The 24795-nt window shown below is 34.1% G+C and overlaps 1 protein-coding gene across 3 annotated transcripts in view; it reads left to right on the plus strand.

Moving 5' to 3' along the window:
- The window catches only part of CDH10 (cadherin 10), a 92081-nt gene that overhangs the window by 32105 nt on the left and 35181 nt on the right, over positions 1–24795 (plus strand). For all 3 annotated transcript variants that reach the window (XM_052703707.1, XM_052703709.1, XM_052703708.1), the window contains exons 2-3: positions 6102–6481; positions 23840–24134. In XM_052703707.1, coding sequence (XP_052559667.1) covers positions 6251–6481; positions 23840–24134 — 526 coding nt within the window. In that variant the 5' untranslated portion in view covers positions 6102–6250. The remainder of the gene's footprint in view (positions 1–6101; positions 6482–23839; positions 24135–24795) is intronic.

Consider the following 24795-nt stretch of genomic DNA (forward strand, 5'->3'; position numbering starts at 1 on the left):
GCAACAAGAAATGAAATGCTCTGGGCACCTGACAGAAATGATAGATTTAACTTTTGCATCTACGCAAGTCACTTACCATTTTTGTCTCTGCTGCATAAAAAAGCTTCCCCACCAAACAAGAACAAAAGCAAATGTGTCAATATTAAATTTTATCATAATACTATGCTCCTCTTGAAGTCTTGTTGTGGAAACAAAATAATGATGTCATACATAGAGAGAGATGACTTACTGTTAGATATCAAAGTATGACACAAAAACCTCATTAATAAACAGTCAGAATTGTTATGAAAGAATATTTTGCAAAATCTGCCTTTTCTCCATTATTCTGCTTGTTATTTCAATATCCTGCTGTGTTCTAAGACTGAGGGTTTCTGTCTTCCTCAAGGACAGGGAAGAATTGCAGAGTATTGTCAGCACACAGGAACCGTATACTGACCAAACAGTGGGTGGCAGAATCTTTAGCTTTCTGCTTCAAAACCAGTACATGTAGAAGGGCTGAAAGTAATGCCTGCTATTTTATTATGTTTGCCCATAACATCAGAGACAGATGCTGGTGATATGGCAGCAGAAGCTGAACTTTTCCACCAGTATTCCATTACATTTTGTTGCCATGTGACAGATGGCAGCAAAAGGACAGTCTGACAGAATGTTGTCTGATGAGGAAGTATGTGTGAAGTAAAAGGTGCGTCACTGAATTCCTCCATATGGAAATGTGGCACCCCTTGACATCATCCATTCTTGCTGAGCATTTATAAAGACCAAACAGTGGATTATTGAAGAGCATTATGAAGAGCACAGTGGGTGAGTGCGGTGCATTTCAACAGCAGCAACAGCCACAGTGGGTCATGTCTGCTGATGCAAATTTGTGCGAGCGCAGCATGCAGCCTCTTGTTCAACACTGGTAAAAATGCATAGCTAATGGTGATGACTACATTGAAAACTAATGCTTTGTAGCTGAGAATGTACTCTCCCAAATAATGTTATTGTGCTTTTTGTGTGTATTGTAGTTTTCACGGAAATAAATAGAGGCATTAGTTTCAGAGTGACCCACATATATGTACATATGATTAAAAGGAAGACATAAGGTTTGAGTCTATGAAATCATTCATGCCTATAATATTAACTTTTATGGGAAAAGTTACAGTGCTCAGTATTTCCTTTTCATTTCTTTCCTTTTTTTCTGTCATTCTCCCTGTGAACTACAAAAATAACATAAGAATCATTTCAGTGAAATAACTTTGAATATATTGGAAAATAGGATTACTGTAGCTAATTAAATTACGTAATTTCAGAAAAGTTAGTTGTCTTTTTTAGTTTAGCAACAGACTATGAATACTCAGACTCAAAATCCTAACTGGATCAAGTATTGCAGGACTTAACAATGACAATTAAGTTCTGAAGGTCAAAGGTACAGTTGACTACTTTGCAAATTCATGTTATAATTTATAATTTAATAACTGCATGGTGGCCACTGCACTGTTTAAATGTTCTGCTGGAGGCTACAAAATGTACAGCTTATTGACAATTTACCAATTATCTCCTTAGTTCAGAACTTGGCAATTATATTGTGAACAGCTTTAGACTACTTCATTGGGATATAATAGATACAGCAAAGACCATAAATCTATAATAAAAGGAATAATGAGATTAGAATCCATTAAAAATCGATCATTTGAAATAACTTATTTGTTTGCCTCAAGTAAACTCTTAAAAATCTTCATAAAATATCTTCTTCTTCCCTTGAGGGATAAATTATACTTGTAAGTTACCTACAGAGATAAATACTTTGTTGTATTTTTAAAAGTCTCTTGCAAAGGTATGTTTTTCAAGTAATTGCTTCTACAACATAGAACTTTCCTCCCCATTTTAATAAAGACATGGGAAAAATCGTTAGAACGAAAATGTGCTCTTCCAAAGCTGACCAAGAAATGGGGCTTTTTCTTCATATTTTAAAGGTCTTTCATTAAAAGGTCTTTCTTCATATTCTAAAGGTCTTTTGTAGCTTTTGCTGGTATCTTTGTAATGGTGCCTGGAATGAGAATAGAGATCGCAAGAAATAAAGAGGAAAATGAAATGTTTCTCACTGAGAATATATATAGGAACAGCTCTATTGATGTCACCTCTGCAGAAGAAGAAAAAACAAAACCACAGTATGTTCTACCTTGTTTCACAGTAATAAAATTAAAAATTGTTCTCATAAAATTCCAGTGTAGTTTAACCTAATTTGTTGCAATGCATCTTCAGTTTCAAAAGTGTTTTCCTTTTATAAAACAACAACAACAACAACAAAAAAAACAAAAACAAAAAAAAAAAAAAAAAAAAAAAAAAAAAGAAAGTCTAAAACACAAGATTAGAGATGCTGACTAGATTGTGGCTCCCAATAGAAACAGAAATGGAGAAAACAGAAAGGGCAGTGCAGAAATATCTCCAGGCCAGTTCTTGAAATGTTTCAGAATATTTATATTAATAATTATATATATTAATACTGAAGATATTAATGTCCCATTTTATGTGTCTATTAAATCTCATGAGTTCAAGGGAAATGAAATATGTTTTTTGCATCATTAGATGGTTTTCATGACCAAGTAAAGAAAACACAGTGTTTTTCAAATTTTGAGAAAATTAGAACTGAATGCATTGTGATTAATGTGTGGAAAGTAACAACTGACTATTTCTAAATTGTTAGCTGAAAGCTAAACGTGAAGTGATTAATTGCTTTGCCAGTGATTGATCCGTCTCTTTCACACTGAAGATTCTTAAAATAATAATAACAATAATAATTAAAAACAAACTCCAAACAAAAACCTGTATAAAGAAGAGCAAGGTAGAGCATCGTTTTTCTCCATATATGTTTAATATAATTTAGTGGCATGTTGCACAGACATATAAAATTTTTGTATATACTTGGTATTTTTTAAAAGACTTAGATTTTGCAGTCTTTTTATTTTTCTTTGTTTAATTTCTATTGTGAGAGAAATGGAGAAGTCATCCTTTGGAAGAAGAAAGAGATGTGAGGAGAAAGACTGGTTAAATAATTTGATTTAAAATAATTTAATGCTATTTAAAACTATTGCACTACTGTAAAAGATTAGTTGAAGCGAGAAAAACATACTGCTGTGTTCTCAGACACTCTTATAATTTAGAAATTTCACCAAAACTTAGGCATTTTAGAAAAGAAATTTGCAGGGAATTTCAAAAAAGATGATACATTTATCTTCTTGTATTGACTGCTTTAGTTCTGGTGATATATCACATAAATCAAACAGGTAATGTATTACAGATTTGGGACTTCTGTCCGTTTTCTGTACTTGCATATTAAAAGGTTTCCTGTATTTAATTTGCTTTAACAATTTCTTTATTTTTCCAGTGCTTTTTATTTGATGACTTTTTGCCTATTCATTGCTCTTTGAAAAATACAAGGGTTATTGTTTGTTATGTTATTTTTAAAGATAACTTACTGCTTTAGTGTAGGCGACTGTCAAACACTTAGGGCAGGATGCTGAACTCCATCAAGAGTCTCAAAGGAAGGAAAAAGCCTTACTGATACATACATCCATTAAGCAGCCATGCTTGCCAAGTCCGTGTACATTAGCTACTTCTGAAACTTTAACAAATTTCATCTGAGCTTTCATTCTGCTGACCTAATTTAACAAGAAAGAAATTCAATAACAGCCCCTAATATTGAAGCATTATTTCCCAAGAGGAATTTAACAACACTTCTACATCAAATAATAATGTGTGAATAGTGGATTATATATAGGGATGGCAATAAGAAGAGGAAAAAAGAAAAAAAAAGAAAGAAAAAAAGAAAAAAACATCTCAAAAGGGAACTACTATATCTCCTTTTCAAAAAAAAAAAAAACACAAATGAACAAACAAACCAAACCAAACCAAATGAAGAAAAAACTAAACCAAACAAAACAAACAAACCAAAAAAACCCCACAAAAAACACAAAATACCTTTCCTATTTTTACAGAAACTAATAAAATCCTGAAAAGCTCATTTCAAGTTTGAAATTCTTGTGGTCTTTGGGAAAAAAGCGTTTATAAGTTTCTGAGAATAAATCATAGTTTCTTGCTCATTATACCTTTATTTCAAAAGAATGTAAATATGAGTTGTGATAAATAATTTCCGAGGTGAAGGACCACAAATTCAGTTTGTATGTGTTAATGGCTTTAAACTGGAAGAGGGAAGATTTAGACCAGATATCAGAAATAAATTATTTACTTTGAGGGTGGTGAGACACTGGAACAACTTGCCCAGAGAGGTTGTGGATGCCAAGCTGGATGGGGTTTTCAGCAACCTGGTCTAGTGGGAGGTGTCCTTGCCTATAGCAGGGGGTTGGAACTAGACAATTTTAAAGGTTCCTTCTAACCCAAATAATTCCATGATTTTATGATTCTGTGATTATGATGCAATTTGACGTGTTATTAGTGGCGTACTTTAGACTCCTTGTTTTGAATAATGTTCAAATTCAAAAATAAAGTAAAATTTTTCAAAGTATTATGAGAAAAGAAGAAGAGGTAAATGATAGGATACATAATCTGTTGTTTATTTAGACAAAAATGATTGATAGTTACTGGGGACAAGTAACTTCAGCCTTGGGGCTGAAGTCCTTGAAAATGGTGGCTGTGACAAGTTACAGAGTCTTCTTGGAGGAGAGGTGAAAACGTTCTCCACAGATAGCGTAACTCTTAAGATAAAAGATGCTTCCTTAACTGAATTTGTTCAGTCATTAGTTCACTACACAAGCACACATTTTATCTATTAGAAACCATTACCTTTTATAAGCTTTTCACATGTTGCTGTAATGTTTGCTTTAATAAAATCATCACTTACTGGAAATATATTGCATACCACATTAGTATCAAAACTAAACACCAAAAGAATGTCTGTAACTTTTACACTGTTTCAATTTGAAAAATAAAATATTTAAGGTGATAACTGGCTAGAGTATAGTGCTATTAAAATGAGAGAATACATGGGACAGCTGTGCAATATTACTGATCTATCAAAAATCGGAAAAGAGGATTAAAAAAAAACAGGGTTTTTACCAGTTGACTTTTGCTGCCAAAATTGGAGGAGTATACAGGGTACCATAAATCCAGTCCGTAAGTTTGATTTTCTGTGGATGTGTTAAAAAAAAAAATATGATTAAAAGCTTATTAAAATTTGCAGAAAATATATCCTATTAAGAAGCCAAGCCATAATTTTTATGAGGTCCTGAAGGAGGTAATCATCAAATGATCTCACTAGCAATAAGTACTATTCTTTAAATGCCAGTATTGAAGAGAAGAGAAGCTGATGAAACTTGTCTTGCTAAAATGATATATCATGGCACTGTTAGAAGAAGGAAAACCTTATGCACAACAAAGAAGAAAAAGTGGAGACAAAGCAAAGATGATTTAGGAGATTGTCTTTCCTCTGCTATAACACTTCCCTGGATAAGATTTATTTCACTATTTTGCAAAATTAAAATTATTCAGGAGACTTCCAGAACAGGCCTTATTTTTTGAAATATTTTCTACATTTTAAGGGGAAATTTGCACCTCTCTATGTATTTTAAGATCACCTCAAGAACTTGTAATACTTAAAAGCTTGCTTCTTGTCATGTTGTATTATTTCTGATGCATATGATGTTCTCTTTTGCAATTTAAAACACCCTGGAGAACTGGAGTTTTACCATTTCCTCATTTCTGAAACTACTTTTTGTTAGCTTTTCCGTCCTCTTGATAGCAAGATTAATAAAACACCAGAATTCTTGTAAATCAAATCAGGTGGAAAACATCTGAAGTAAAGGCTGCAGTATTTAAAGTGTATGTTCCAATAGTAATAATACTCCAGTCTATTAAAAAAAATATTCTTAAAGGTATTTAAATTGTGAGGTTTTAATGGGGAAAATTATCATTTGAATACACACTTGTTCTTTCTCAGGAAGAAGTGTGTTTGCAATGCTCCCCTCTTGCAAGACAGCCATTAGCTTCCTAACCAGTTTTCCATGGCACAGTTGTTTTTTTTTTTTATCTGCAGGGTAGCATGGGATATTGGACACTAGTGAGTAAATATATTCCAACTTACATTGTTTCTCCTCTGCTTTCAGGATCTGGTTACTATGTGCAGTCCAGAGATGAGCTGCTGTAAATGACTTGGCTATATCAGGAATTAGAAACATAGAAAGCCAATCAGGAAAAACAAAGCTGTAGACTCCCCATTGCTGACCAGCTCAAACAATATCACAAGTGGATAATTATGACAATACAGCAAGTTCTGTTACTTCTACTGCTCTGGATGTGGCTGCTGCATCCCTGCCGCACAGAAATGCTGTTCAGAAGGACTCCTGATCTCAGACCTAAAGGCTCTGTGGGACGCACATCAGGGAGTGACGGAAAAGCACTTCACCGCCAGAAGAGAGGCTGGATGTGGAACCAGTTTTTCCTTTTAGAGGAATACACAGGATCTGACTATCAGTATGTAGGCAAGGTAGGTTTCTCACTAATATTTCTGCATTATTGTCAGTTTTCCTCACTGTCCTGGTTTCATCATCAATTTCAACTCAGCTGGAACCAGGACACTCATGTTTCTACAGAGCTCTATTTTCTATGTTTTACACTCATGCTTAAGAAGCAGATTTCTAGGTAATATATATATTACCATTGATTGTACTGTCAGACTTGCTAAAAGTAATATAGCTATATTCAGAAATATTTCAATGAACCAAATGAAGACATATTTTACTAGCTGGTATTCCTTAGCATATCACTCCTATCAGCAGCCCACTCAGTTTCTCTTCTTTATTAATCTTTTGCAATTAATTATAAAACCATTTTTCAAATATTTATCTGAATACTTCATCTTTCGTACAAAATAACACATCTGTTTTCTGTGCATATGCTTGAAGAATGCAATCTATTTTAAAAATATATATCTGTCTTTAGTTCTCCTTGTGATAAATTGCACTGAGTAATGTCCACTAAAAATATGTGAAAGAAATGAGGTGGCTAAGAATTGAAGTACAGCAGAAGTCTGATTAAATTCTTGTACAGCTTGTTTTGCCATGTAATTTATCAAAAAATAAGTGAGATGTAATGCCAAATAATATTCCAACAGGTACAAGAAAGTAATGAATTAATTCAGAATGGCAATTTGCTTGAAAATGGAAGTTAGTAGAAGTCATGGGTACCAGTTAGCAACATTGGCAGATGATAAAAACAGAAATTTCTTTATCTATAATCCAGATTTTGATATCAACATGGTATTTCACTTGTAAAATACTGCAGAGAAATGTTGCCTTGTTGAAAATGGCAGAATCACAGAATAGCCAAGATTGTAATAGAGCTTTGGAGGTCATCTAGTCCAACTCTCCTACTCAAAGCAAGGCTTTGCTCTGGGTTGTGTCCACTCAGCTTTTAAATATCTGTAAAGATAGAGACTCCACAATCCCTCTAGACAACCACTTCAAGTGTGTTACCACACACAAGGTAAAAAAGCTTTTTTTACTTGTAAAGAGAATTTTCTGTATTTCAGTTTGTGTTCATTGCCTCTTTTCTGAACACTGGGCACCAATGAAAAATGTCTGTCTCTTCATCCTCACTTCCTCTCATCAGGTAAAAAAAAGTCCCTGCTTAGCCTCCAGCTCTCCAGGGTGAACAGTCTAAATTCTCTGAGCCACTCCTCACATAAAAGATGCTCCAGGCTGTTAATCATCAAAGTGGCCCTTCACTGGGCTCTCTTCAGTAGCTTCATTTCTCATCTACTAGAGAACTAAACCTGACACTGCGGATGTGTCTCACTGGTGGTGAATAGATGGGAAGGATTACTTCAGACAACCTACTGGCAACACGTTTCTTCATGCAAGCCAAGATGCTGTTTTTTCGCAGACTGTTAAAATCCTTCTGAATGGTAGCAGATCCATCTGGTTTATCAATCACTCGTATTTTGTCAACTGTGAACTTGCTGAGGGTGCACTCTGTCGCATAAATTAGGTTGTATAGCCAATATATTTCTGGATGTTTCTTTTCATCTGATTTTCTCTAAACCCAAAGTGATTTGGATAGATGGGTTGCATAAAATGCCACCTTTCTATTTATTATTTTGCAATGTGTTGGTGTTTGGAAATTATGGGAGCACAATTCAGAAATAAATTATTTGTGACCAGTGACGAGAAGGTCCCTAGAAGAGAATGTTTATCATTAACAGGTCTTAGTCAAAAATAAGTGCTAAATATTTTAAAATAAACTACCATTTTTAAAAAAATTGAGAATAGCAGTTAGATGGCAAATGCATCAGTGAAAGGATTAGCATGAATTGCAAAGTGAGATTACCAGATTCATCTGGATTTGTGAATTTTCATCTGCTTGCTTTCTGAGCTCATAAATGCTATATATATTTTTTTAAAATTTCTCATACTGTATCAATATATCTGTCAAGGGAGATTGAAAACTGTTGAATATCTCATTACTCTTGAAACCACTGGCTAAAATTCAGAATAGAATTTGTGTATTCATTTATTTACTTGTTAAGTCAGCATGAAAAGACTTACCCACAGTAATGTTATGGAAATGGGGTTCTCTGAATGAATGGGATGCCTAATCCAGTAACTGTGGAAGAGTCCTTTAACTCCTCCTTGCCTGTGAAACAGTAGCATAGTCTAAACAGGATAGTTAGCAGAACTGACTGGTTCAGAACATTCAATGCTTGCTTAAGGTCAGTATTTATTATTTCAGGAAACGAAGATGGTGTGATAGTTTAATGTTAGCTGGCTGCCCTATGTAGACCAAGACTTTCTCTCATTCCCCCTCCTCATCAGAAAGGAAGAAAATATGGTGAAAAAGCTCTTGTGTCAAGGTAAAGACAGGTACATCAATTACTGCTGTTGCAGACCAAACTTAAGGAAGAGTAATTTAATTTAATTTATTGCCGATTATTAACAGACTGGGGCAGTAAAAACTAAAATCAAACAAAAAACTTCGCGTACTGCTCCCCACAGCTCCCATTGGGCTGCAGCTCTGGCCAGGGATGCTCCTGCAAGGATATCCATGGGCTGTGCCTCCTTCAGACCTCATCCACTGTTGCCCCACAGGCTCTTCCTTGGCTGCACAGGGAGATCTGCTCCACACAGCCTGTGAGCTGTGGGGGAACAGCTTGCTCCTCCATGGGCCTGCCCCGGGCTGCAGAGAGCTACTGTTCTGCGTCTCTTGCTCTCTTATGCTGACCTGGGTGCCCACAGGGCTGTTTCTCACTCTTGTTTTGCACAGCTGCTGAGCAGCATTTTTACATTTTCTTAATTGTTATATAAGTTATATGAGTTCACTGAAAGTAGTTCCTATTTGAAATGGGGGCAGTCGTCACTCCTCACAGAGGTCACCCCTGCAGCACTCCTTGCTAGCAAATTTTGAAGTGTAAAATAAATACTGATAGTCTTCACATAGTACATAGCATCCCGGGGGGAAAAATCAAAGCTATTGAATAATATTATGTAAATTTTATGTATGTAGAACCTTAAATAGTAGTTACAATGATAGGTTATAGTAAAGGTAGAAGCCATAAAAGATCAGTGTGGGAAAGGAGACCACATATTTATTTCACAATTTACTGATCTATACTAGAAGACAACAATTCTGAGAAAGGACACTTTTAAAATTCCAGAGAAGCAGCATGGGAATGTTCAAAATAAACCTTAAGCCTCATATCAGAAAAGCCATTTTACTGGGATTTGGGTTTGGAGTTACAATTAATACCACCTTTCTATTATTATTATTATTATTTTCTGTGCAGAAAGTCTACGTATGCTGTATTATTCTTTCTTAATATATTGAAAGCTTATTCACAGTTCTTATTTCTTTTTGTTAGTATATAGTTTCAAGGCCCATATATTATTTTTTCAAAGTGGTGCTGTTACAAGGAATTACTCATTTTTAAATTTGTTCCAAAAAAAGAGCATATATTTTTAGTTTGTTTAACTAGAGAAAATTATTTAACATTTTGCCTTTAAATGCTGACAGTTGTTCTCTTAATGAAACACCATTGTGTAATAACAATGTCTTAATCCACCATTATTCACAAATAAATTAATCTACATTTAAGTATATTTTTCTTTTTTACTATTTATTTTGATCTACCCTTCTGTTTCAATCCAGCAGATATTTCCACCTGTACATGATGTGATAGATAACATTATTTTCCAGCAATTTTCATCGTGGTAGTTTTAGTGTATAGAGGATCAACCAGAATGAATATTTCAGCTCTTTGAGACATTTAAGTTCTTAGATACACTGCAGTGTTTTTTAGTGTCTTAAAAGATAATTTATCAGATGTTGAACAGTATGAAGTGAAACATGACTGAAAGGGTTCATCATCAAGACAGGTTAAAAAATAAAATCTCACTGAAGTGTTGCTGTTGTAGTGGAAAGATGAAGACTCCAAATCTTTCAAAAAGCAGTTGTATTTTTGATTCCTGGATGAATTTTTAAATGATTTTCATTGCCACAGAGACTGAAAAGTATTATTTTGAATTGAATATGCATAATATTTGGTGTGAAGATCTGATTGAGCTGAAAATGCCTTTCCCTTCAAGTGTAGGGAATCAACTCTATGGCACCAAAGTTCTTAAAAGGATAAATTTTCAGCTAGAGCAGATTCTTGTGACAGAGATTAATAAAGAACAGAAAGGAGGAAAGATATTCTGCTCAATGAATAAATAAATTGTGATCATGTATATTTGGAATTCTACTGCCAGAGTAAAATAAGACAGTTTATCCTTTGTAAGTCTTGATGTGGGACTTGGACTGTGACTCTACTGGATGCAAAAAGCAGGTTGTACTTACAGAACCTGATTTCATGGAAGATGAAGTGCATTGTGGTGGAACTGACCCTTGAGGGACATCAACATTGAGAAAGCTTTTTGCTTCTCAGCAAGACTAAACACGTAGGCTGTGAAGATTATTTAATGTACCAAGTTATGGCAGGAATACGAGAGCTTGCTTTGGGGGGTACAGGTTCGGGTTTCTACACAGACTGACAAGTGATGTATTAGAGGAGATAGAACTTGGGTCTGAAGGAAAGAGAGTAAGAGCAGGGGAAGATATGTATAAGAATGGAAAAATGAAAACACAAAGTCTTACTCAAATGTAAAGGTAGGCTAACTAATTGTTCATTCAAGCACTAGTTTATCAGAGACTCTCTAGTCTGAGAGAACTGAAAGGCAGGTATTCTGTATATTTATTACTGTACGTACTAAGAAAAGGGAAGAAAATTGCTCAAAGAATGACAGGGCTTGTGTGGGTGCTGCTAGGGATAAACTGTTCTCTAAACTGTTGTCTACACCTTCTTTACCATTTGATATGGTTAAAAGAGGGGAAGCACTGTGGTTTGTATCTGCATCAAATCTTCATTGGCAATGAAGCCTGTGGCAGTTGTCAATTCTAGGCTCACATCATGTGCACATAGATCACAGGATCATAGAATGGCCTGGGTTGAAAAGGACTATAATGATCATCTAGTTCCAATCCCCCTGCTATGTGAAGGGTCACCAATACTAGATCAGGCTGCCCAGAGCCACATCCAGCCTGGCCTTGAATGTCTCCAGGGATGGGGCATCCACAACTTCTCTGGGCAACCTGTTCCAGTGCACCACCAGTCTTTGTATGAAAAAATTCCTCCTAAAATAACCTAAACCTCCTCTTTCTCAGTTTTAAACCATTCTTTCCAGTCCTATCATTATCCACCCTTGTAAACAGCCATTCTCCCTCTTGTTTATACACTCCTTTCAAATATTGGCCACAATGACGTCTCCCTGGAGTATTCTTTTCCAAGCTCAACAAGCCCAGTTTTCTCAATCTTTCTTCATAGGAGAAGTGTACCTACAGCATTCCAAAAGTACTGAAGTAAGGTAAAATACGTGAAAAAAATACTATAAGACGCTAAATTTCTTATGTGGATCTATGTCTTAGGTACATATAGATAATAGCTTGAAAATACTATTCTTGGTACAGGATGTTTTTCATTTAGATGGTTACAGTTTTATATGTAGTTTGTAATTTCAGAAGTCTGTTTTTGTTTCCCTTTGACCTCTATGGGCGCTAACTGTTATCAGATTTGATGCTGTTAATGATGTTTAATTGAAAGCGAAAGCAAGGAAATGTAATTGCTCCTAAAAACCTGAAATGGTATTTTGGGGCACAGCTGGAGTATTTGCCTGGTTATCGTCATTACTTTAAGAATTTTTTGTTTTATTGATCCCTTAAGGAAAATAATATTAAAATTGCCATTTCTTCCAGGATGTACAAAGCAGAGGGAGCTTGAGATATTAAATTCTGCTGAACATAGTTATTAATTAGTTGAAAACCAAATGAACTTTCTAGTTCTTTCTCTCCAAAGTGACTCTTAGCAAGCATTTAAAACTTCCCATGGCAATCACGTCTTTCACCGCTACTAGTATGTTTAACTTCTGAGGCAGCGCACTGAACTGTACCTCCTATATGCTGTCCTATGTCAAAGATTTTTACTGCTTCTGAATTCATAGGAAGTAAATTTTGGTACAAAGGATAACTGTGATGGGTTGACCTTGGTCATATACCAGGAGCCCACTCAGTTGCTCTGTCACTGCTCTCGACAGGACAGGGGGAGGAGATTAGATGAAAAATTTTGTGGGTCAAGTTGAAGACTGGAAGATCACAGGCAAAATGTACTAGTTTTGCTCTCTTACCTAGACTCTTCCTGAGGTGTCTGCCCACAGCTGATGGGCTCGGCCATGCCCTACAATGGAGCTGCTGAAGTCAGCTGTGTCTGGCATGGGGCATCCTCAGCCTCACCTCACCACAGCCCCACAGGCCCCTGGAGTGTGTCTGGCACCCACACCCCATGCAGTAGTGTATTTAGCTCATATGTCTTGAAAAAGTTATTTTGTATTTCCTCTCCAAGAGATCTCAGTATTATAGAATCACATAGTATGCTTATAAGCAAGATAAACTTAATCTGTTATGAGTACCTGACAAACAACACTTTCATAACTGTTGAGCAGGAAGGATGGGTTTCTCCATGAGTTCGTACATCATTCTGACTGGTTTCATATGCAGTTTCATATGCTTTCTTCATCCATAAATGTATTTCAAATCTTCTCGGAAATGAATGTATATATAAGTAGAGAGCAGTATCTGCATATTGCTTTTCTGTGCATCAGCTGGCAGGTAGAATCAACTGACTAGCTATAGAATCATAGAATCATATGGTTTTTCCATGCTACAGGGTACAATGGTAAATGCAAGCCAGGAAATTATGAAGGCTGCTCTTAAAATAATGCCTCCTATTTCATTATGTTGGGCAGTGATGTCAGAGAAATGTTGATACTACAGCAATAGAGGTTGAACCTTCCCACCAATACTTTGTTACATTATGTTGCTGCGTGACAGAAGGAAGCACAGGGGCAGTCTGACAGAATGGCATCTGACACAGAAGACCCTATGAAGCAAAGGAACATCACTGAATTTCTTGGTGCAGAATAAATGGCACCCATTGACATTCTTCAATGCTTAATGAACATTTATGGAGACCGAACAGTGAATATGAGCACAGTGAGGCAGTGGGTGGTGTTTTTCAGCAATGGCAGCAGTGACAGTAGCTCTCTTCTACTAAGTGCAGATTTGCACAAATGTGCCATGCAGGTTTTTGTTTAGTGCTGGTGAAAATGCGTAACTTGTGGTGATAACTGTGTTGAAAAATAGTGTTTTGTAACTGAGAATTTGCTTTATGGAAGAATGTTATTTTGCACTTTGTATCTATTTTTCTTTCCATGGAAATAAAAAGGAGGTGTTACTTTCAGAGCAACCTATGTGTGAATGTTTTCATGGAGAGGAGAGGGGAGGAGAGGAGAAGAGAGCAGAGGAGAGGAGAACTGAGAGTAGGAGAGGGGAGAAGAGGTGGGGAGGGAAGAGAAAAAAAGAGTTTAGTTGAGTTGGAAGGGACCTTCAAAGATTGTGTTGTTGAACTGCAATAATAATAATAAACAATCAGAACCTGACAACTCAAACTGTGATACAAACTGTCAGAGATTTCTTTTGTGATTGTGTATGGTTTTGATCAGCACACAGTAAGGTACATGTAAGACAGACTTCCTTTTCCAATTGCAGAATTTGTCCTTCAGATGAAGAGATAGCAGTTATAGAATGAATAATCCATTGAGTAAAGGATTGATTCTGGTGTTAGTTTGATGGTGAGTGATAATAAGGCTGAGAGGTCAGTATGACCCCAATCACTGATGTGTGCTTCCTGCTAATGCCTGTCTCAGTCTCTAAGAAAACTGTTCTAACGTTTGATTTGTTTTTTTTCCTAATACTCCCAATATCAGTTATTTGTCATTGTGAATCTAATTTCTAAAAAAGACGATTCAGCTCTGATTAAACACAAAGTACAGTACTGTTGATGAATTGTCAGGAAGAATTACAAAGGGGATAGTTATGGACATCCTTCCAGTGGATATAAAATCACCAATAAATGCATTTTGCTGTCATCTTAGATAAGAATTAAAGCTCTCTTGGGTTGAGTCCAAACTCAGAGGTTGTATGAGATTATGCATTGCATTCAAAAATAGCATAACGCTTCAAAATAGTCTAAGAAACAGGGAAATAATTTGATCTGAGCTCTCCAGTTCCTTTAACTTCAATTTCTCTTTCAATTTTAAAATGGTATCCAGCTGTCAAAGAAAGATATTCCAAAAAGGAAAGATTGGAATGATCTATATTCAGAGCCATAGCTCAATAAAACTAGAGTCCAGTTCATCAAATTGCATTCATTCAATAAAGGATTTAAAAAACATCATAGAAAAAAAAGTTTAGAAATGTTTGACCTACACATTGTTTGAAACAATAAATGAATAAAAAGTGAATCATTTCTACATCAATTCAAAGGCTAATGCTTTAGGGGCTTTTTCGTCTCTTTTTTCTTTAAATCAAATGCAGATGACCTTTTAAATATCTTGTATAAACAGATAGCAAGGAAGAGCCAGGGGTAATATTGAGAGAAAATCAGTGCTTGCAACAAAATACCCATGAGGGAAAAAGTTCCAGGAAGTTAAAAGTTGATGTTTACCCTTTTAAAATGCCTTCCTGCTGGAAGCATTGCCTTATATTTGTGAGCATTTTCCTCTTTGAAGATAATTAAAAATAAGCTTAACCAAAAAGACTGTAATGGCAGGTTTTATCAAACCCTCCAGTACTTTCTGTTTTATAGTTGTACAGTCAATGTATCTGAGGCCCCTAGTGAACAGAGCAACATTTGTTCTCAGAAGTAAACAACCAACATTTTCCAAAACATCATTCATTTTCCTGATACTTCCTCAAACTCAATTATTTCTGTTTCCTGAAACTTTTCATAGCTATTTTACAAAGAATGTTAAAGGAGGACTGGGCCACTAAGGGGAAAAAAAAAATTGCTCTCTATTTTGACAATATTTTAGTCAGAGTGCAACTCTGTCAGTGTGTTCTTTTAACTTTCCTAGCTGTAGCTGTTTTTATGCCTTCACTTTGGCTCTATGTCTTTCATGTTTTCTTTCATGCATCAATAACTTCAGTACAATTGTGCTATCTGTATTTAGCATTACTTCTTCATAAGCAGTACAGACTCACACTGAATTAATTTTTCTTGTTTCACTTTTATTTGGACAAAGAGGTAGATACTGCCTCTACTTCTTGTTTTATTATTTCAATCCTGCATTTTTTGGAACATGACTGCCTATGTATCTCAAAGCACTGGTGGGAAGACATGAATGTAATATTTCCACTTGATGTAAAGTTTGGGATACTTCACTGCTAATACTTTCCTGAAGCATAGTTGTCCTTTCTCAAAAATTCTCAAGCAAATAACACTTAATAAGACTCAGAAAGAACAGCAAGCCCTGCTCATAAATAAAGCAGCTAGAAAACAAAGAAACTGATTGCTTAATTATCTCTTTAGTTAGGTCAGGTTATGTCGCAGACCATTCTCCATGTGTCAGAAGTAGCACATTTGAAAGTAAAAGCCAAATTACATAAATGTGAAGACTAAAGGACCATCGATCAGTGTGTTGTTGGAAAGAGCTGCACAAGGTTAGACTAAGTTTATCATTTAAGAATAATGGTGCAGATTTGAATAATGTATTTGCTAGGAAGGAATAATGACACACTATAGAAAATTTAGTCACCACCAGAGCAATGAGTACTATTTCAAGTACCATGTAAGACTGTGTACCATGAAAGAGAATTATGAAGTCTTCTAGGAAGGCTGTAGAATTATTTATTCTGCAAAGAGAAAAAAAAGAACGAACTTGCCCTAATGTATAGGGCAAGAACTGAACCTTCATGAAATGGTATAATCCTGGAAAAGAGAAGAGAATGAATAATCTCTCTATGACAATATAAATAAAACAAAAATAACTGAAGTTTTTGATATAAATAACAATTACACTAAAGCAATTAGTAAAAATAATAATAATTAAAAAATCCCATTACATAAGTAATATGTTTTACAGGAGATTAGGATACAGAAGATTAGGTAAAGAGTACTACTAAAGTTTTACAAATACCAGCAAATGTCATATGGAAATCTTAACCTGGCCTATTCATCAGTTACCACAGTTGGAAATAATGATACATGCAACAAATTACTGAAACAGCAAATAATCAGGAAAAGTAATTATTACGTAGTATATGGGTTTTTTTTAACAGTGTAATATCCAATATCTGTAGCTGACAAATAAGTTCACTGGACTGTAGATGTTGTTGATAAGATAACATAAGACAAGATAAGATAGGATAAGATATTTTATATTTATGTTGCCAAAATTATATCCAGATCTGTATTTGGCATCTTTCAGTCTGATGCTGCTTTCATAGGGCAGTTTTTGATTTAAATTTCAGTTAGGAATACCTGCCTAGTCTTAATACAAACATGACTAAATTAAGTTAAATTTACTTTTGTAACTGTAATGTAGTTGTGTGTAGTGTTTTAAATAGTGCATTTACTTAGTAATAGGTGTATAGTCAAGATTTTTCTTAAGAGTTTTATTCTCTAGAATAATTTATTTTATAACTCAATGAAAGAACTAACTTAAATCTGATGGCCAAATAAAAATTTGTTACATTTAAGGATTTGTGCATATTCAATGTCTCCTCTCACAGATGCAATACCTTGAGTATTCTTGTAATGTTACAAAATATCAGTACATCTCTCCTGGACCAGGCATCTCTTAAAGGACCAGCTTCATTGACCTCTTGGGGTTATGAAAGGAAATCAGTAAGGACTGTTCCAAGACACCTTTGTTTCTTTTTGTTTGAAATACTGTATTAAATGTAGCACCAGTTCAGTTTCATCAGTAACTTCTTGAGGCCAAAAAAAAATTGAAAATATAACCAAGGTCTCACCCCTCTACACCTTTCCTCAGGATCAAGTTCACCATAATGTTATGTTATCATGGAAGTAATTTTTTAAAATTATTAAAATATTCTTTCAGTGATAAAATGTCAATTTAGTTCTTAATTCTGCTATATACACCTCCCATCTAATCTGTCATTTACCACTTTTGGGGTAGATGCTGTTATTCACTTCTCTATGGTATATTTATTTTTTCCCCAAGTATACATCTTTGGGAGTCACATATACTGTAGAATATTCATGAGAAGAAATTTCAGACACATTAAACATAGAAGTTCTTCTCTGCTCTTGCTAATCTACATTTTATAGTTATTAAAGATGGAAACAAGAAGAATTGTCCTAAATGTGTTTTTATGGGGCTTCAGAAGTAAGAAGAAGGAACTAAGCATCATTGTTTTCAGTTGTGTTGCATATCTGTTTCAATAAATAAATAAATCAATCAATCAATAAATAAAATAAAAATAATGTTTTTTTTTACATACAGTGCAAACTGTCCAGTAAGATACATTTGTGCTAACTGTGCTCTCTGAGAGATATAAAAACTAGCAATTGATTTTTTAAAATATTTTTGTTTGTTTGTTTGTTTGTTTTTGGCTAATACCTAGGGTACTTTAAGAAGACAGATATAAGCTGTCAACAAAAATTGTTACCTAAAATCAGTTCTCAGTTACTTCTTTGATTGTTGTCATTAATTGATTCTTAATTTAGCCCAATTATTTAATGAATTTGAACCTGAAACAATAGGCATAGGCTTCATTTTGTTTGTTTGTTTTTTACTGTATTTGTTTGTATCCATTTTAGTCACATATGCAGTTCATGTATTCCTCATATAAATTTAGCATTTCACAATTGTTTCTTCATTCAATTTTTCCTATCAATATGCAGTAATCTACTGGAGGTGTTTAGCCAAGATACCAGAAAGTAAGGGCATTGTAATCCTAGTGCCAATTCTTTACTTTCTGTCTGCATCTAACATAGGGACTGTGTTTGTTACATTAATGGTAGAAGAAACCATGCATATTGGCTCATGGAAAAAGCCTTCAGTGTATGAAATTCAATTAGTCTCAGGTTTGTGGTAGCTTCTGTATTTTCTAGAGTAGAAGCTGTAACAGTTCAATGAAGCAAAAAGTTTCTTGTTCTAGCTCTCTCAACATCAGCTAAAGAAAGGAGTATGATGCTTCATGGGATACATTGTAAAAAAGGAAACTGCCTTTTTCAGCTGATAATTAGTTGATGACAGCAACAAGGCCATCTACATTGTCCAGACTGTGATTTTTCCATTTAGAATAAGCCACAGTAACGTGTAAAAGATGCACATAAAGGGATTAAGTAATATATTTGGTGCATTTCCACAGTCTGTGGAACCTGAGAATCTTGCAGACGATATGTTGTGATTGCGATGTTGTAGAAGACTGAGAAAAATCACATTCTGATTCTTTGATAGAGATTACTTCAACAGGGATGTGTATAAAATATTAAAAAAAAATAATTTGCATATTAGCACCTTAAAATATTAATTATTAACAATAAAAATATTGGTCAGAAAGGAACAGTTCTAAGCTTTCCTTATAGAAATAAGAATAATGATTTTTATCTCCTTTGGATAATGACTCAATGTAAACTGGTATAATCTAAAAATGCAGTGCACATTGGTGCTTTTCATTTCTACCTTTTGCTGCTTCTCAGGAAGCAAAATAGTTTCTTTCCTCATCTTGTGCTACTTATGCTTGTATTTTACTTTGCTCTTGCTTTATATTTCTTAAACTCATAAAATTTTTCTTTTTTAAGTTTGCCACTTTTCTTTTCACTTCTTTGTTAAATAACATAAACGGGACTTGAAAACTGGCAATATGACAGAGTGAGAAAATTAAATATGTCACATGTTTCATTAAAACTTAATGTAAAATGTTTCTTAACTTAAAAGAGATGCTTTAAATGTTACCTTAAGGATAAATTGAAATAAGTTAATCTGGTGAGTAAAGCTGGTTCAAAGCTAATATAGTTAAATCTGGCAACCAAAAGACTATGCAAAGGACATAAGAATGAGGGTAAGGATGAAGGTCTTTTTTAATAATTTCAGCTAACACTAAATAACTGCATCATTTAATAGCTCAGTTCATGGAGCTTAAAATAAATATCCCTGTTTTGGGAATTCTATGCCTATTATTCTCTGCAGATCAAATCTGTAAGAATACATTTAGTGAGAGTATTATTATTATTATTCTAGGAAGTATCCAGTAATATTATCATTTGTGCTGTGGAAAACTTAGAGCGAAATTGTGCATGATTCCAAAGGTACATTTTGGCGGATATGGCTAATATGATTCCTTAGAAAATAGTTAATAGGTAATGTTTTAGCCCTGAAATTGGTCCATAATGAAGGGAAATCCAGATCTTGTTTGAATAAAATCTGAAAGATTGATTAATTGTGGAGCATACTGAGTTTTTTTGTTATTGCAATACATGGATTAAATGGAAATGTTGGCAAATATTTTGCAGACTGAAGTAAGAAAAACCTATTCTAGATTATATAAAATAATAATTAAAAAAGAACATTATTCTGAAGTAGGAGAGTAAAATTGTTTAGCAAGGTGATAACAGACTAGTCTTTTCATGAAGACTTCAAAAAAGGGTAAACGATATTAGAAAGTATCCTATACATTACAGTATATTAAAACCATGTAGAAAAATTACCTGAATTGTATTAACAACTACAAAATTCAGTGTAAAGATTATTCTATTTTTTGTTAATACTGTCATAGTCTAGTCTCTAGTTATCTAAATACCAATCACTGAAAATTTATAGATTTCTGAATTTCAAATAAAAATTTGTGGTAGAGACTTTAGTCTTTATCTGGCATTGTCATAAATCATTATGTGTTTCATAAGTATTCCATATAGTAGTATGTCTCTATTGTGATCTACTCTGTATTTTCACAGGTAGCAGCTCCTGACTTTTGGAATGAAAATAGGATTCACAAAATTTATATTCAATTTGGAGATTTCAGACTTGGCTAAAAATCACAGGAAAAAAAAATCACTGTTGTAATTGGCAAGTTTGATCTGAATCATTGGAAGATGATTAACATAGAATTCCCACACTATAATTTTCAAGTCATTTTTAGAGGAGAATTATTATGTTGTTCATCTCACAACTTCTGAGGAATCATTTACAAATATGAAAAGATATTGAGCTAAATTTCATTCTAGCATCTTTTCATTAATCAATTGTACTTATGACTGCACGTACCGTAAAGACACAAAACTGTTTTATAGCACTTGCAATTACTTTATGACAAAACAGGGCTGTATAAATTTAAACTAGCAGGTGAAATATGCATACTGCTAGCATCTGAATTGGGAAGTTTTTCTGTAGAGAAACAGTAAGAAATTCACTGAAACAACAGTTTTCAAAATGTCAGCAACAAATATGAAAACAAAACCACTGCTTTACAGCTGATAATTTTGTGCAATAAAATTGCTGAGTGAAACAGATATCCCTCTATTTCTCAGTGAGGCTGATATGAATCAGAGATGCCCATTTCCCAAAATATCTATAGGAAACATTTTATACTAAAAGTTGTGAAACAAAAGGTTTTTTTTCTTTTTTTTTTTTTTTTTCCTTAGTACTATAGTAGACTGGTTAACTCTTCTGTCCTGATTGAGACACTACTCATGATTTTCAGACTGGGTAAAGTTTGGTGGTCAAGGCTGCTAAGTAAAGCAGCCCTCCTGAATCATCTAACAATATCCAGATAGACAGAACTGAAAAATGGTTATGTAAACATTAGAAAATTGAAAATTTATTTTGTCAAAGTGAAAAGATTAACAATTTTTAGAAAATGTAAAGTGTTATAGCTTTAACTATTCTAACAGGTCTTCCTTATAAATACGCCATTCAAAAGCACAACCATTCCTTGTTTGTGAAGGTCTCTAAATTCAACAATCTTCAGAAATAAATAAAAAAATATTTTTTAAAAAGTATACATTTTGAATTAGAGGGGGAGAACAGGTTAGTGATTTTTTAAAAGTGGCACATAAAGAACATTTTTCACTTTCAAATCGGTTTAGTAAGAAATCTTCACGCACACACAGCAACAGGAGAAGTGAGGAAAAAAATCATCAGTGTTGATGTTATCTTGAATACTTACCAAATGAGTATGTTATGTGATCTTTGCATCTTTAATTGGGTATTTTTTCAAAAGCTTCACGTATTGTGGATTTTTGTCTGTTCTCTGATTTAGTTGTCTTCAGTACGCTGTTTCTGTATTCCTGGTGTCAGGCAACATCCCCAGGAGCAAGAACACAGTTTTCAGGGTTGATAAATTACTAAATAAGTCCCTGGAATATTTTGCTAAATATCACTCTCACTAAAAAATTCCTTGGAAGGTCTGTGAATTACTTTTGACTCAGACTATTTTTTGGGACAGTTTACATGGGACCATAGTTAGAGAATTTGACAGAAATGATGTTGCCCAACACTGCTAGGTGGCTTCTGAATTTTCAGAGAGCACACTGTAGCCTCAATTTATTATCACATGGCCATTTAACTTGAATTTAGCTGAGAATTTATAATGCCAGACCTAGCTTTGTGAGGCATGTGGGAAAACTATAATTTTTCATTTTCATTTAAAAAAAAAATAATTTTGCCCCAATATTTCATACTCAAGGAGACCCTTATTTTTTATTTCTTGTGCAGATATCTCAGGAATAACATCCCCCTGTAACTGCCCTTCATCACTGTGCCATGAAAATACTTTATCTGGTGGTTATGGGTCACCAGTAACCTCCTAGTAGTAAAATAATTTTTGAAGATAAAGTGGTACCCTAGTAAGCCCTTAATAAGAAAGAACTTAGTAGGCTTTTGAGTTAAACAAAAAAACTTGACAAAATGGATTACCAACTGCAAAATACTGTCCAGTATCTAATAGTTTGATATGATACCCTGGAAATGACTTAAAACAGATGGTATGGAAAACAGTAGAAGGGTGCCACAAAGGAAGAGACAAAAATCCAGTTTCTTTTCAAGGGAGATATTTATGTTTTGTGTTTTTTTTCATGACCTGAAATGAGCTTGAATTAACAAAAATCCTTCAGATGACTATACATGATCTTGGTGTAATTCTGATAGATGTTTATAATGTGTGTTCAGTTAGCTACATTTAGAAAGGAAATGGTTCTGTCAAAAAGTCTTGGAACATTCTGATATATTTAGAAACAGTCACTTGCACTCTAATTTCTTGTACTGAAATATGTACTGGAAAAAATGCAGATAAGAAAGTTTTATAGATATATGTATTTGAGGTACTACATAAGAACTAACGAATGATGTTCTTCATGTTTACAATATAAAAATCATGAAAGGTTTGTCATTTATATTTACATCACCTGCAACTCCCTGAATGTCTTTAAAATGATCATGTTTATCATTTCTGCATGGAAGTACAAGTTTATGATCATAGTTAATGTACACAGGTAGCTTCTTGTCTATATGCTACAAAACGTGTTTCTTATTTCTGCATGCATAAAATCAAAAGTATTCAAAATAACCTTTAAAATTAATCAAGACTTCTTCTTGACATAACTCTTCCGCTGGATCTAAAAGCAAAATATGTATTTCATATTGATAATAGATCTGAATTCCAGATTCCTTCATTTAGATATGATATCAATGATACAGGTGCAGAAAGGTGATGAGAGAAATTGTAGTAAGTGTATCCAAATATATAGTTAGTCAACTACAATACTGTACTAAAAAAAGAAATGCAAAAAGGGTTTTTTTCAGTATGGATGTATTGAAATAAGTCTATACTGAAGGTTGTTAATAGATGGATTATATTACTTATATATTACATAGTATTGACTTTACACCTATTATCTGAATCCCTAATAAATTTGTAAATTTCTTTGAGGATATTTACATTTTTTAATGGAATTAAAAGGATAATGACTTCAAATGAAATATTCTGGTTTAGAACAAACATAAATAATACAATATATAAAATCTAAAATTAGTCTGACGTGGAGACAGTTCTTCTGTTTTCCTTAATTGTCATGTATCCTGCCATGTTCTTTATCTGCTTAGTGAATTTACAACATGCACAGCAGGTTGTGAATTTTTAATAGGATCTCTTCAAGGAAGGAAAAGGTCAGTATTAACATAAAAATCTTCTTTAAGAATTGTGGTGCAAAGGTTTCTTAGCAGAGAACAGGTGTTGCTGCAAAACTGATATCTGCCATCACAGCCAAGTTAAAAGATTCTTGGAGCTATGTTAAGAATCAAATGCTTCAGTATAACATCATAAAGTGATTGAAAATGACTGTTTTCTTGTTTGATGGATTCAAAATAATTTTATCTATTATAATAATAGCAACTAAAAATGTTTTTATTACTTCTAAATAAAATGACCTATTTTGTTTGCTTTTTTTTCACTTCAGCTTCATTCTGACCAGGATAAGGGAGATGGATCCCTCAAATACATTTTGTCAGGAGATGGGGCTGGTACTCTTTTTATAATTGACGAGAAAACAGGTGACATTCATGCTACTCGGAGAATTGACAGGGAGGAGAAAGCCTTTTACACCCTGCGTGCCCAAGCTATTAACAGAAGAACTCTGAGACCAGTGGAACCTGAATCTGAGTTTGTCATCAAAATCCATGACATCAATGACAATGAACCAACATTTCCAGAAGAAATTTATACTGCTAGTGTTCCTGAAATGTCAGTAGTGGGTGAGTGCTTTAGACTGCAACAGAAATGCCTGCTCTAATTATGTTATTCAAGAGATATTTTCCCCATCTTCTGAAAATTCAGTTATATCTGGAGTCCTTTATGGAATAAGTACTGTTAAGTTTGGCTTGCTCATACAAATACTAGAATTTCATCCAGAAAGAGATGTGATTTCTACTAAGAATGTTTAAAACATTAACTTAAAGTCATTTGGAATATAAATAGAAACAGAAAATAAATAATGGTGATCACTTTCCTCTTTAAGAATTATTAGAATAAGATAAATAAATTAATTTTTTGAATGCTTAATGAACTTTTCTTTCATTTTACTGGAAGTGCCCAGTGATGATAAGCACTACATGGAGAGCTGTCTTGTCTTTCACTCTTTCTGTGGCCAAGGAAAGATATTTGTTTGCTCATGTACTCTTGATGCACTGCCTGTATGTAGACTGTCTGCTCTTCATTCTCCTCTTTGCATTCAGTTTCAGGTAGAATGCTTAGCAAGAACTTTACATTATATGAAACCCTTGTCATTCCTTGATATATATGTGCCTAGAGTCTCCCAAGGATTTTTTCCATCATGACTCCACATCTGAGTAATACTGAGTTGTGAAAAACCAAACTCAGTTTGCTAGGCATGATCAAGTGTTAAGGGTAAGACAA

Source organism: Tympanuchus pallidicinctus, unplaced genomic scaffold (assembly GCF_026119805.1).
Source record: "Tympanuchus pallidicinctus isolate F22 unplaced genomic scaffold, pur_lepc_1.0 scaffold5, whole genome shotgun sequence".
In the NCBI taxonomy this organism is placed as follows: domain Eukaryota; kingdom Metazoa; phylum Chordata; class Aves; order Galliformes; family Phasianidae; genus Tympanuchus; species Tympanuchus pallidicinctus.